General features: G+C 33.5%; 1 protein-coding gene across 2 annotated transcripts; it reads left to right on the forward strand.

Moving 5' to 3' along the window:
- The first annotated feature begins 2,705 nt into the window (after positions 1-2,705).
- Positions 2,706-14,068, forward strand: LOC146530445 (gamma-interferon-inducible lysosomal thiol reductase-like). 2 transcript variants are annotated; one of them, XM_085200387.1, is made up of 7 exons: positions 2,706-2,855; positions 11,504-11,584; positions 11,952-12,083; positions 12,489-12,557; positions 12,637-12,741; positions 13,298-13,450; positions 13,915-14,068. In XM_085200387.1, exons 2-7 carry the CDS (start codon positions 11,510-11,512, stop codon positions 14,002-14,004), a joined length of 624 nt encoding a protein of 207 aa, XP_085056513.1. In that variant the 5' UTR covers positions 2,706-2,855; positions 11,504-11,509; the 3' UTR covers positions 14,005-14,068. The 2 variants fall into 2 exon arrangements, with proteins under 2 accessions (XP_085056513.1, XP_085056514.1); XM_085200388.1 differs by lacking the exon at positions 2,706-2,855 and adding an exon at positions 10,834-10,856.
- The last annotated feature ends 245 nt before the right edge of the window (positions 14,069-14,313 follow it).

The following is a 14,313-nucleotide window of genomic DNA, read 5'->3' on the forward strand; positions in this document are numbered from 1 at the left end:
AAGTTCAGCAAATAATCTGAAAACTATACTTTTGTCGTTAAATCCTAAAAAAATAATAGCCTTAAAAGGGGGACAAAATTTGGTATTAAAGCCGGCTAGTTTAAGTTAGGTATCAGATGAAAGGGCTTAGCTAGATAAGCTAAGTCTGGATTTTACAAAAAACTCGAGACCTCCAATTTTTGTACGGAACCCTCGGTGGGTGAGCCTGACTCGCGCTTGCCCGGTTTTATTCTCTTCAATATACTCTATCATAATTGTACAAAAGTAGTTAAGACAATTACTTAATGGAACATACTTAAATATCCTTTACAAAAGATAAAAACCGTGTTATCTTCTTTTATTTTAAAAATATTGTATAGTTATTAGTATTACACATATTCTCTAGAGAGATGCAATTGCAAAAGGTAGAAATAGTTTAGTTAAACATGCACAATGCACTTATTCTTGAAGGCACATTACTTATGTAGGCTTTTTTACAATAATAAGATGATCGTGTCCAGTGATTGAAGTCAGTTAAATATTAAATGCCATGCCTGAGTGTGGTCATGACTGTATTATTGAAATAGTAACAGTAATCTATTGTTTGCTCTGCATTTAGTGACACTATGCACCTTTCACCGTACATAACATACCTATATTTATTTAACTTACATACTAATCGAATAACGGTGTATTAAGTAGAGGTTTTTTGGTTAGAGTCGCCTTTTTAGGTTATTTAGAAGGCCATTTTATGTTTTTTTTAAATATTATTAATTATTGAGAAATAAAAGTAATTGGGGCAGTCGTGGCGGAGGCAAGCGTTTGACGAAATATTTAATATTTTCATTTCCTAGCTCTGATGAGGAGGCCAAGCGCGGCGTTGTGTTCCGCCACTCGGCAGTCGGCACGCAATATCTCGGAAATTCAGCAGAAAATAGGAATCGGATGTGTGTTGAGGAGAACGGAGTGTCTTAACAATAGGGTCCCAGGTTTCCGATGCCGTCCTTAGGTCTTCACTTATGGACGAAGTGCAGCTTGAGTTTCGACTCTAAAAGAAATAAGTAATCTCTTTTTTTTAAAGTATCTAAATATAGAAATTTAGATACTTAGGTACAGGATATTGATAGAGCTTAAATTAATTTTATGAACTGCTGAGAATTATATTTCGTACAGCATCTACATTTGAAACGAGTTTTTCTGAACTTGGGGCAAGTTTGTATTTAAAATATTTACAATTCTCCGATCTAGCTATAGGTATACCTAAAGCATAATATTAGTTCCGACCATACAATTTTAACATTATGTTCCCTGTCTTCCCTACAAAAAAGGCAAAATATCGCACAAAATCTTCAGCTTTATAATACAAGTATAGATATTACAAAATCAGCCACAGTTAATCAAGTGAACAATCGTAAAAGAAAGCTAATTTAAAAGGATTTTTAATTTCTAGGTCAGAATAGAAAGTTGACCCTAGTTTCATTTTTATCAGACATAAATAAAAATCAGACCCATAAAAATATTATATTAATTATCAGTGATTAGTGATAGTATAAATGGGCGCAATGGGCAGTGGGTTCGATTCCCACTCGCACTAATGATCTTTTTATTTTTCTGCTTTGGTGAACGGTTTTCCTCCACTCAAGAAAAAAAGTCTCGAATAAGAGTGTAAAGCGAAGTGTGCGTGATAAAGCGTGAAATTAATTTAATCGGTAATTATATTAACACAATATTTACCTAAAATAGGTAATTTTTTTTTTGTCTTTTATCTACTTCAGTATTATAAAATTTATAAATTTATCGATAATTAAACTTTTACTCCGCACTAGATTTATAATTGCTAGCTACCATTTTACCATAATAATATATCTATGTAGTGGGTACATCACAAAAATTTATATAAGTACATGATTTTATTAAAATTAGCTAAAAAGTAAAAAAAAAACATTATACTTTGGTTCCAATATATTTCTCAGAGTACTGGTCGGGACAAATCAAATAAATCCAACTCGTTAGGATTATGTTGTATTTTCACAGTTTTCTAGTTTCTGATCCATCATAAGTTCATCTCACAATAATATTGCATTGTCATCAACTCACAATAATTTCAACCGAAATGAATATCAAGAAGTGGTGGAAAGTGGTTTGGAAGATAAAAAAAAAGTGATCCCACTTACAAACGAATATGTCAAGCTAAATAACAGCTCGCCAACCTAGCCAACCAACCGACTTTAGTCATTTGCTAAGGATACTTACAATTTTTTTATTCGGTTACTCAGAGAATCACCACATACCAAAAGCCAAGTTATTTAAAAAAAACTAAACAATTAAACAAATGCACACAAAAAGTAAATAACTCAACTATCGATAAAAACTAGCGAGTACTGTGTCCCAGTACTAACAATTTAAGAGGCATTGTGTACGCAATACTAACGAGAGAAACACGCATGGTTAGATATAAGCATACTTGGAACACGTTTACACTATATCGTAACGGATTAAAAACTAAATTGAAGTTTTAAAAACAAAAAAAATATTTTATTTATAATAAGTTCGATTTGTACCTTTATGAAATATTCAAAATGTTATTGTAAAATTAAAATTATTACATATTGGAATTATCTATTTACACTGAATTTACAAAAACACAAAAAACAAATAATATTATTAATCTATAAACAAAAATAATTAATTAATGAAAACAAGACCAAAGCTAAATTTTTATCAAATATTTGTATACAAAAAATCAGTCGTAAAGACATCAAAAGTCGTTGATTCAATCAACGTCATACATACATTACCTCAGTTCAAGTGGAAAGGAGCGCTGTTAACCAGTTGCCTGTCGAGTCGCGTCCGTTCACCGCGTATACGATACACAAGTAAGTTTTATTATTATACAAAAATATCATTTTATAAAATATATATATTTTATATTATATTAATTAATTATTAAATTAGGATGTTTGCGTTAAGCTTTTGCCTTTTCTCAAAAATCAAAACGTTCCCGCCATTTACCTAAGAATTATAAACAAAATAAATAAACTGTATTTTTTACTTAAATTAATATACAAATTAAAATATATATGTTATTTATATGAAAATATTTTCATATGTACAAAATTATAAAAACTAGTTTTAAATGGCAGTTTTAGTAATGAATTGTTAAATGGATTATTTACATAGATAAATCAAAGTGAAATATATGTATTTGCCTAAAAGCTAGTGGTGCAGTTATTTTAACTTAACGCTTTATCCCGCATATAGCAGGGTAAGTAAAGGGAACCTAGTGTTAATATCGTTAATATAGCGTCTGTGGATCGAAGGAAAGGCATCCTTTTTCTTGTCACCAGAGAGATAAAAAAAACTATTAAATAGTTCCCCCGAGTGGGAGCCCACGACCGTCGTACTTACCATCACACGAAGTGCCACTGTGCCACAACGGCTACTTTGCAGTATTTTTTTCTTTATTTTACAAGGCTATTGTTAAAAGCTATGTTTTTTTGTTTTGTTTTAAATTCACGAACCAGTCGGGTGAGTTTAATTGTAAGTTTAATTTAAGACTTCTTAGAACAAATAATTTTATTTCCATTTTCAGTCTGACGTTAGTAGTTTGTAATATTTTTACTTTTTTGTTTGACTTGGTGGTTATTTTTTAGATATTCTTATAGATATTAAATATTTTTTTAATTATTTTCGTTAATAAAGAAATGCTGTAATAATTTATGCTGTTTTAGAATCTTTCTTTGCTAAATAAAGAGATAATAGAGATGAATTAAAAAATATACTATACGGATTTATCTAACGCGAGTAGAGAGGTCAACTAGCTGAACCTAAATGGTTATTAAGGTCATCGTGGCACAGGGGCATAAGGGGGCGATTGTAAACACGACGGTTGTGGATTCGATTCCTTCGGTAAAATTAAATATTTAATATTTTTATTTCTTCGCTCTGGTGACGTGTGAGCTCCGCCACACAACACAAATGTCTCCAGAATTTTGCGGAAAAAAGAAATGCGGCACGCAAGTGTCGTAATGAGAAAGGAGTGTTTAAATACTAGGTTCCCAATTTCCCAAGTTTCCTCTGCCTACCCTGCTATATGCAGGATGCAGCGTGAAACTTATAAAGGTCAATTAGCGGCTAACTTTAATTAAATCACCGCAAATACCGAGATAACAACATTTGAAAAAGCTAGGCTAACGGTGAATCTACAAAGTTCTGTTATTTTGTGCGCAAAAAAATATGTAAATTTACTTTATTTTTACCAGACCGCGTGATGCGAAGGAGGGCAATGTGTTTATGAAGGAATGTATGTACATATGTTTCTTCCTATGTTCCGTCCTAGACACTAACCTGCGTACCTAGTATTAAGATACTCTTCCCCAAATCTGTGTTTAACTAATTTTCGTGTCATTCATTGTCAGTGTAGTATTTATTGCAATTTCTCATTTTTCCTACATATAACAGCGTAAGCAAAGAAAACCTAATATTAAGACAATCCTTGAAAAATATTCAAGACATTTGATGTTGAGTGTCGGTTGTCGGAGTGACGGTTAAATCAAATTCATTTAAATTTTATTCTTTCTTTTTTTTTAAATCGTAGTCATCTCTGCAACACTATTTATATTAAAAATAATTATCCCTTTGTTTGATTACATGGAGATTATTATCATGTATAAAATAAATTAATTTAAAAATGTCAGTAAAAATGGCAAAAAATACACATTTAATGAGACATGACCGAAATCACGTAAAGCTTCAGCTTAAAGAAAAACAATTAAATGCACTTTAGGTAAAATTTTATTATAAAGGATATGAATCCGCAACTATTGCATAATAAAATAAAGCAAAAATATTAAACAGATACAAGATGTATGCTAGCTATATCAGTGTGTCATATATAAACGTATGTGCTGGAATCAAGGACAACCAGTTAGTTCTGTTTGCTACAATTACTGTGTATAAATATTGTAGGTAGAATATTTTAATAAGAACATCGGAACATAATGAGCGGGCATTCATGGCAGCGGTACAAGCGTGTGACTGTAACCCACAGGTTGTGAGTTCCATTCCCACTCGAGAAAATTAAATATTTTATATTTTCATTTCTTCTGGTGGCTGGTAACTGTATGCGGCGTTGAGTTCCTCTCATGAACGCTGAACGGAAGTATCTTAATGGAACGAAATATGTTAAGGTCTAGATTACCATGTTAGGCAGAGGCTAAGACCTAGGCTAGCTAAAAAAGAAGATTATCAGTTTGACATTATAGGTGGCATTGTACTTAAGCCTCCTTTTTTGCAGTTATTTAAAAATTATGGTAAAAAAATATGTGTCTCAACATTAGGTTCCCTTTGCCTACCCTGCTATATGGGGGAATAGAGGCAGCGTGAACTTAAAAAATATTTTGAATTGATATAATACATAAAACGCTGTATTTTCCTCAAATTGTCATATCATGATATCAACCGGTTTTTACCATTTTATTGACATAATTAGTTCATCTTATATCTAAGGTCAAAGGTAAGGTAAGTGCTACTAATAAATATTTTCGCGCTGTCTTTATTCAGTTTAAAGGTGCCTAACAGTACAAACTACACTAAAATATAGTACTAAAAATATTTTTTTCTTTTACGTACTCTTTGACCTTATTTTCCTTTTTTTTAGATTCACGCTGTATCCCGCACTTAGCAGGGTAGGCAGAGAGAACCTAGTATTAAAATGCTCTATTTCCAGTAACACCCTACCGTTCCCCACTTTCCTCCGAAATCTGAGGGCATTGTATGTTGAGTGCCTAAACTTAACGCCGCGCTTTGCGTTGTTTCCAAAGCGAGGAAATGAAAATATTAAATATTTAAATTCCTCGAGTGGGAATCGAATCCCACCGCACGCTTGCGCTCCCTCGCCACGAGACTGGCCTCTATGACTTTTTTTGTTATCGCCGTAAAAAATCTAAAAAAATATTACTTGAAAATTAAGTCCCGAGTAGTTTTCAAGCAATATTTTTTTTGTGGCGCCCTGTAAAATTTAAACGGGTCTCGATTCTTAATCTTAATAAACTAGAGGGCTTGTTTTTGTTTTAATTATTTGAATTAGGTTTTTCTATAAGATTTTTTTTAATGTAATAAATATTTCTAAAGTCGGCGGAAAATGGAGAACGGAGTGTCTTAACACTAGATCTCTTTTGAGCACGTCAAATCCCAGTGGAGAACTATTTATATCAAATAATTATCTGTAATAATTCTAGGCAAGAAAAATAAAACGTAATAAAAATAAGACAAAGATAAAATTGCTTACGTACTTTTATACTTATATGCAACTTTTGTTCTAAACTATTATAATTGATTTGAACTGATAACTATCTTATTTAATATGGAATATTAGACTCGTTCCCATTTCGCTATAAAAGTAATAAAGTAAATGAGACGCGACGACCCTTTCTAAGCATAATGAAAGTTGCAATTTTCTTACGTAATTGCACGATAAAAAACGTTAATATTATGAAATTGTAAACACTAGCATCTTAGTTATCATCTGTTGTGTAAGAAATATTAAGCAAAAACGCGAAAAGGCGTGAAAAAATGTAGTTTCACGCCATATCCCTAATATACCATGGTACTCTATAGCCCTACCCTAAGGGATCCTATTGTTGCGTGTTGCGTGTTGAATGGGGAAACTAAACGCTGCAGGCCAAAACCTTCTAGACAAGATCTAGAAAGACGAAGGGAAAGTTAGGTTACATATCACAACATATATCTATGCTGTCGTAATATTTATGAAGAAAAGTATTATTGGAAGCATTCATCAAAGTAACGAAACTCAATAAATTTTAATAATTTTGTCTGGTTATCTGTGACTGTTATATCCAATTTAAATGCAGTTTTTATTTTATAATTAAAAAAAAAAAACCCTGAAATGTTTTTGAAGTTCTATAAGTAAAATAAAATAATAAAAAAAATGACTTTCTGGCTGGCTCTTGTCAGGAGAATTGCTTTCCGAGCCGGTCAATGGTAGCTTCTTGTAGTCCTGACACTACTGACCTTTTTAGATAAGTACTACTAGCGCCTAAATCGCGGCTTCGCCCGCATATAGCCAAATTATACAAAAAAATACATAAATTGTAGCATTTATGTTTGTCTAATGTATACAGTAGGTTATTGTAAAATTTCATATAAATCTGTTTAGTACTCCTTGCGTGAAAGTGGAACAAACATCCTTTCTCACAAACTTTCACATTTAGGTACAATATTAATAGGATAGGAGGAAGTAGGAAGTCCAGGATTAAGTGAAAGTAACAACTGTCATCATTTAATTTTCTTTCATTTAAAAAATAGAGATAAAGAATAAGATGGAGAAGAAATAATAATTTTATATTGTAATGCATCTTTATATTTTTGACCTGAATTGTCAAATTACCTTCTGCAATTTGTTTGACCCACTTTTGTTGTGGTATTGTAAATAATACAATAACTATAAATATATATATTATGTTAATTTATGTATGGATAAGTGGATAATGTGTTGACGTGCGGTTGCTTATTATCGCGACCTTTAGGTTTAGTGGTGCGTAACTGTCACGGGTTCAATTATATACAAGGTATTTTTATATTTGCCTACCGAAGGCACCACCTTCGGAATACCAATTTGATAATTGTAGGTCAACGGGAACGTGGTTTACAAGAGTTCACAAACTTAAATTTGCAAATATGGTTTTTCCATTTCCAGATTTTTCTTGATTGAGATTGTACTGGCCCCATTAGAAATGCGGTAAGAATGTATAAACACTCGTATTTCCTCATTGTGTGAATTAGGATCTTAATTTCTTTCTATGCTCCAAGGGGCTGTCGGATACTTGACATTAATTTCACCTTGACTACCTACTCTCGCTTTCTTGAGAAAAACGGTCTTGCCGATGGACGGATAGACGGATAGATAAATAGATAGACAGAAAACAAAGTGATCCTAGAAGTGTCCCATTTTTCCTTCCTCCGAGGTACGGAACTCTAAACATCAGCTTCATATTTTTTGTCACGTATAGCAGTCTAGGTAGAAGGGAGTCTTGTCTAGTTGGTGTCTTACATTAATAAAAATACATTTTTAGAGAACCTAGACTAGAGCCTAGAACTTTATATTTTATTGAGATTTCTTATTAAGATTTCTTAATATTATATTTTTTTTAGCTTGACAATGTGTCGCGCACATTCCAGTGTAGGCAGAAGGGACCTGGTGTTTCCGTCCAATTCTTGAGGCATTGCCTGTGGAGTTACCAGACGCAATGATAATATTAAATATTTCATTTTGTCGAGTGGGAATCGAACCCTCAACCATCGTGTACAGTCGCACGCTTGTGCCCCTGCGCCACGACGGCCTCTCTAATCTCAATATTATCTTATCATAAATATTCAATAATAAAAGTAAAAATTTTACTTTTGATTGTACGATTTGACGAAGCCATTGTTCTAAATTACGTTTCCTTACATGGAAGTATTGTTGTTGTTAGAGCGCGACCATATAACATTAAAGATTATGTTTCAGTGTTATATTTCGATAATTTACATGCGTGCACCTTTTAAATAACTCTTCTATGTCTAAAACGTATAAACCAATTCGAAAATTCCCCGGTGGCACTAGTATGTGCAAAAGCGACGGTTGAGGGATCGATTCCCGCTTGAAGGAATAAAATATTTTAATTGCCTTGCCTTGTAATAAGGCAAAACGCAGCGTTGATTTCCGCCACTCAACACGCTTTGCCCTTTGCTTATCCTAAAAAAATACTTACATATGCAATTTACATACATTTATATGTACAGGTGATTCTTACGCATACAGCTAAGTTAGGGAGTATAGGAGAACATAATAAAAAAAATGATATTCTTTCGAGAAAGTGAAATACGAGATTTTCCATTTTCCGTCTAAGACTTAAAAGTGACTTAAAAGTCTATACAAAAAAAATACGGACGATGACTATTATAATATATATATAATATCTATGTACACATATAGTAACAAAACTCAAACGGTAATTTTGGTCGTTGACCGACGCGGACGGGCCGATAAATGGCGCTTAAATGATAATAAACTACTTTGCTGACTTGAACTTTGATTTGAGATTATTTAAATAAATATCCTTATCAATTTGACATCGTCTTGACACGGAGGAGTCTGTCACTCACCTCATTGGTGAGTGTAGGTTGAAATTTTACTTGAGCTTAGTTTTATATATAAAACTTATTTTTTAAACACGACGGTCGTCGGTTCGATTACCATTCGGGGAAATGAATTATTAATTATTCATATTTTTATTTCTCGGTTTTGGTAAACAGGCAAAGCGCGGCGTTGAATTTCGCCACTCAACACGAGATGCCTACAGAAAGTGGGGAACGGAGTGTCTTAATGCTAGTTTTCCTCTGTTTTTCCTGCTATGTGCAAGATACAGCGTGAAGCTGAAAAAAATAATATATCCTAAAGTCTTCCTCGACAAATGGACTGGTCCAACAAATATAAAAATGTTCAATTCAAACCAATACTTCCTGAAGGACTACTACAGATTAGTTAGGTATACCTACTTTCTTCAATAATCTCAGTAGTATCCCTTTGCAGTGGCGTAGCTAGGGGGGTGCGAGCGGTGCGGTCGCACCGGGCATCAACAGGAAAAGGGCATCAAAGTCGACGATTAGTGTGTTTTTTCTTTGTTTTTTAGACTTTATACCATTTTAAAGGGCATCAAGTCCTTTAAGCCGCACCGGGCATCAAAAGGAAAGGGGCATCAAAGTCGACGATTACTTTGTTTTTTAGAACTCAACGGCGATGATCACGTTTTTTTTTTTTTTAGAAGTCAACAACAGGAAAGGGGCATCAAGTTCCCCGAGCCGCACCGGGCAGCAAATACCCTAGCTACGCCACTGTCCCTTTGATACGCAGTGGGAATCGAACCTACTACCTGTCGTGTTCACAGTCGCCCACTTGTGTCCTTTGCCTGACAACATGCTTATAATATAAGTTTAAATAATTTTTCAAGTTAAAACAACATAAGTAATTTCCGATAACAAAGTAAAAGTTCAAGTCGTCAGGTCACGTCCATCCACAGTGATGTGATAGCGACCGAGCTTATTGCATACTAAAGTTTTTGAAGTTGCAGCTTTTAAGTAAATACTAAATAAAAATTAAATTATAGCCATTTTGTATGAAGTTGAAAAGGTTGTTGGTTTTTATTTTAAGGGCAGTATATAAGGTGAGTTTAGTTTTTTAATGAAAGTTCAGATTTAGTTACAAGTGAGTAGTCTTTTTTTTGTATTGCACTAAGATGATAAACAATTTAGTATCTCGACAATGTCTCCCCTAGACGTCTCTCCTCTCTCCAATATACGCCTAGATGACTATTTATTTTTATTTCTCTCTTCTGTCTTTTGTTAAGTATGGATAGTAAACCTAGTGTTAAGACACTCTATTACTCTCGCACTGCCCAATTTTGGGGACATTGCGTGTTGAGTGGCGGAACTGAACGCCGCACTTTGCCAGCAGCAGGAAGCTAATAAATTATACAAACTTTCATATTCTTACATACTAATTACTCTAATAATTTAGCTAAAAGCTTTAAGAAAAGTGCATAAAAAACATACATTTATATACATACATACTAATACTCTAATAATTATATAGATTAAGAAGACAGATTCACTATATTTATGAAACGATGTCATATGTCAATTATCTTGACATCAGATGTCAACTTTTATTAATCAACCTCGTCAGAAATTAACAATTACGAAGGTAGGTAGATACTTATAATAACTGCAGTCTGGATTTAATCACAGAACTCTACTAAAATAGTTAGTCATAATTAAATAGAAAGAAGCCGTTATGGCCCAGCGGCACAGCTGAATAGGTAGGGTAGCTACTAGTAGGTTTGATTCCTAAGAGTGGTAATTAATTGTTTGTGTTGTGTACAAAAGTCATCATTGATCATTACTTAAAATATAATATTATTCCACTTCTACAGTAAAGTATTTGTTTGGCTGAACCCGCTAATCTCAGCAACTACTGGGTCGAGAAAGGTTGTGATCCCAATAATTGTTTTGTTGCCCACTGTTCCTGCGGTCACAGTTAACCTCCGTATTTAGAATATGTCATGCACAGGCCACAAATAGAATCTAATAACAAATAAATATTCTTGAATTGAATTTGAAAGATAGAACCCCCTACCATCTCGTACCTTCATCAATCATCCACTTCACTTGTCGGCTATGTAAGTGTTACTATGCCTATTCAAGCGCTTTCACCAACATTCTATGGAGCGATGACACGCAAAGATTTCTAAAGAGAATGAACGTGCGTTTAAATATACATTTGTGTTATTGTTCAATACTTTCAATATAAATAATATAATAATTTAAAAATATCAAAATAAAATATAAAACGCGGCCGTTATGGTTAATATTTAAGTGGCGTAACTTAACGCCGCGCGCGCCTTTTTTCTACAAAAATAGGAATTTCAAATGTAAAGTGTTATAATTTTTTATTTTTTGTCGACAGAACAAAATGAGGGCGCTGTTGGTTTTAGCCGTACTTGCGTTTGTGTGCAGCGCGTTAGCGAAAAACAAGAAAGATGAAAAAGTAAGTGATTTTTAATTTCACGCTGTATCCCTCTTGTGGCAATGAGGGGGGGATCTTAACATTAGGTATGTTAAGGCAGCTACTCTCCGCACATCGCCTGATATTAAAAACGTGTTGAGTTTTGAAACCCAACGCCAGCGTTCGACTTACCTGAGCGTAAAAAATATTTATTTTTCATTCTCTCGAGTGGGAAACGAACTCACAACGGCCGCGTTTACAGTCAGACGCTATGACGCTGCGCCACGACGGCGTATAGCACCTACATGAAAACCCTAGTTTTATATAAAATAGCTTTTTTTTATAATTAATGCCTATTTATTCTAACCTGACAATTAAATAAATATTTTTTTATTTTCCCTTTTTTTAGGTAAAAATTGCAGTATACTACGAATCCCTATGCCCAGACAGCAAGAAATTCATAACAGAACAGCTTGCTCCCGTGTGGAGGGACTTTAGAGGACTTGTCAAAGTCAAACTGGTGCCTTATGGAAAGAGTACGGTAAGATTTCTAAAAAATGTAAAATCATCTTCACGCTGTATCCTGCATTTAACAGGCTAGATTGAGGGAACTTTCCACTGAATTTTTCGAGGCATTGCGGGTTGAGTGGCGAAACTCAACGCAGGCTTTTTGCCGTCGTGCCAGAGCGAAGAAATGAAAATATTAATAAAAAATAATTCATTCCCTCCAATGGACATCAAACCCACCACCGTCGCGTTACAGTCACACCCCTATGCCCCTTCGCCACGACGATCTCATCAGTTTTTATATTAAAATATAATAACCCAGAGTATGTTACCGCGTTGTGAAACGAACACGTCATATTTACAAACGGTCTTCGTCTTTAAAGATAAAAACTTTTTATCTTATTTTTTTATAACTTCTTTTTTGTTTTTATTGTTTTAGCATGACCAGGTGAATGGTAAATGGGTGTTCAACTGTCACCATGGACCCGATGAGTGCTATGGAAACAAGGTCAGTAATTTACTTACTTTATATTTAATTGTTAAACACCACCTAATGGTAAATCTAAATAATATATATTTTTTTGTAGGTTCAATCTTGCATCTTAAAGGACCGTAGCCTCCAAGATACTGATAAAATGGAAATGATCATTTGCTTGATGAAACAAGCCAGCCCCGACAAATCTCTGGATACGGTAATATATTTTAATACAAAATTAAAATAAGTTATAAATATTGTTTGATAGAAATTAATTGGAATCGTTTTTATTTTTTCATATATATTTTTTTTATTTGTATTCTATAGTGAATCTAAAGGAGGTCCACAAACCGTCCTAATTAGATAAATCAATTGATTTAACACATTCAACTTATATACATATATTTTTTGGTTATATATATTTCGATAATTATTTAAGAATATTTATTAATAACCTCCATACTATATTTAAGGCTCTATTTTATATTTTTTTGTATTCTAAAAAAACTGTTCAACTCTTCAACTGTATACTGCATATTATAGTAGTATAGATAGATATGATACGCGCGAACGAAGTCGCGGGCACTGCTAGTATTTAATATTTTCATTTCTTCGCTCTGGTGTCGACGCAAAACACGGCATTGAGTTCCACTACTCGACACACAATGCCTCCAAAATACGTCTAAAAGGGGTGCCTAGTATTTATATTAGTAGGGTTACTACATGCGGGATGCAAAGTAAAAAAAAATAAAAATATTTTTTTTATCCCACAGTGCCTCCAAAGTGTAAAATCCCAGGGTAAATCAGACAAGCTATCGTCATGCGCCAGCGGGGAGCAAGGCGACAGTCTCCTCGCGTCTTACGGAGACAAGAGTGACGCGGTACAGCGACCACTGTCGTTTGTGCCCACTGTCGTCATCAATGAGGTTAGTACGGGTTCGGGTTGAAGAAAAAAATATTATGAAAAATTATTTAGGATTGACAAAACTAACTTGTTATATTTTTGTTGATTGAATATTTAATAGCGAATAACATTTTTTAAGGTTTAGAAAAATTTTAAAGTGTTGTTCCGCACTAAAGATCAAAAAGAAAATTATTTTTAGAAAACGTATAAAATATGAACGCGCAGCATTCTCCGCGCTGATTTGATTTTACAATTTGTCTTAGTTCTCATTATTTTCTCACCGAGATGAAAAACCTAAAAGGCCACGCACGACTCTTCGGCCGCACTGTAACTCGATAAGAACGTATGGCTTTGTGGTCAAAGGCTCAAAGCGCCAGGACAGTAAATAAGAGACGTGGGTTCGACTCCCGCTACGTACAATTTTTAATATATTTTCTAAAAAAGAATATTGGAATGTTCATTCATTTATTATTTCTTCAATTTCAGAAATTCGACCAAGCTGTCCAAGACGAGGCGATTTCCAACCTAAAAGCTGTAGTATGTCGTGTCGCACCTAATAAACCTTCGATTTGTTAATAATATTAATAAATACTATTATAATACATATTAAATAAGTACATTTTTAATACATTTTATGTAAGGTGTTGTTTTATTTATTACTTTTTTAAAAAGTTTTTTTTATATCATTATTTGTTGATTTAAGGCATGTTACAAAGCGGTGCTTAATGCCGCACTCTATTTATTATGAAAAAACCTTTTTTAATGATATTTTAGTTAGCAACACCGCACTTTCGTTTTAAATGAGTGTCCATCACCACCTTTAAATTATACTGATAATACCGATTAAATATTATACCAATTTTTCCCGGAGTAATTCAATTTACA

The sequence above is a fragment of the Heliconius melpomene genome, chromosome 17 (assembly GCF_056956725.1).
Source record: "Heliconius melpomene rosina isolate 202511_hmr_F chromosome 17, ASM5695672v1, whole genome shotgun sequence".
NCBI lineage: Eukaryota > Metazoa > Arthropoda > Insecta > Lepidoptera > Nymphalidae > Heliconius > Heliconius melpomene.

What these genes read in the sequence shown, in the direction of transcription:
- LOC146530445 (XM_085200387.1), top strand. Translation starts at nt 11,510, where the DNA reads ATGAGGGCGCTGTTGGTTTTAGCCGTACTTGCGTTTGTGTGCAGCGCG. An exon ending in ATGAGTGCTATGGAAACAAG is followed by an intron (nt 12,558 to 12,636) that starts GTCAGTAATTTA and finishes ATTTTTTTGTAG; the next exon opens with GTTCAATCTTGCATCTTAAA. An exon ending in CCGACAAATCTCTGGATACG is followed by an intron (nt 12,742 to 13,297) that starts GTAATATATTTT and finishes TTTATCCCACAG; the next exon opens with TGCCTCCAAAGTGTAAAATC.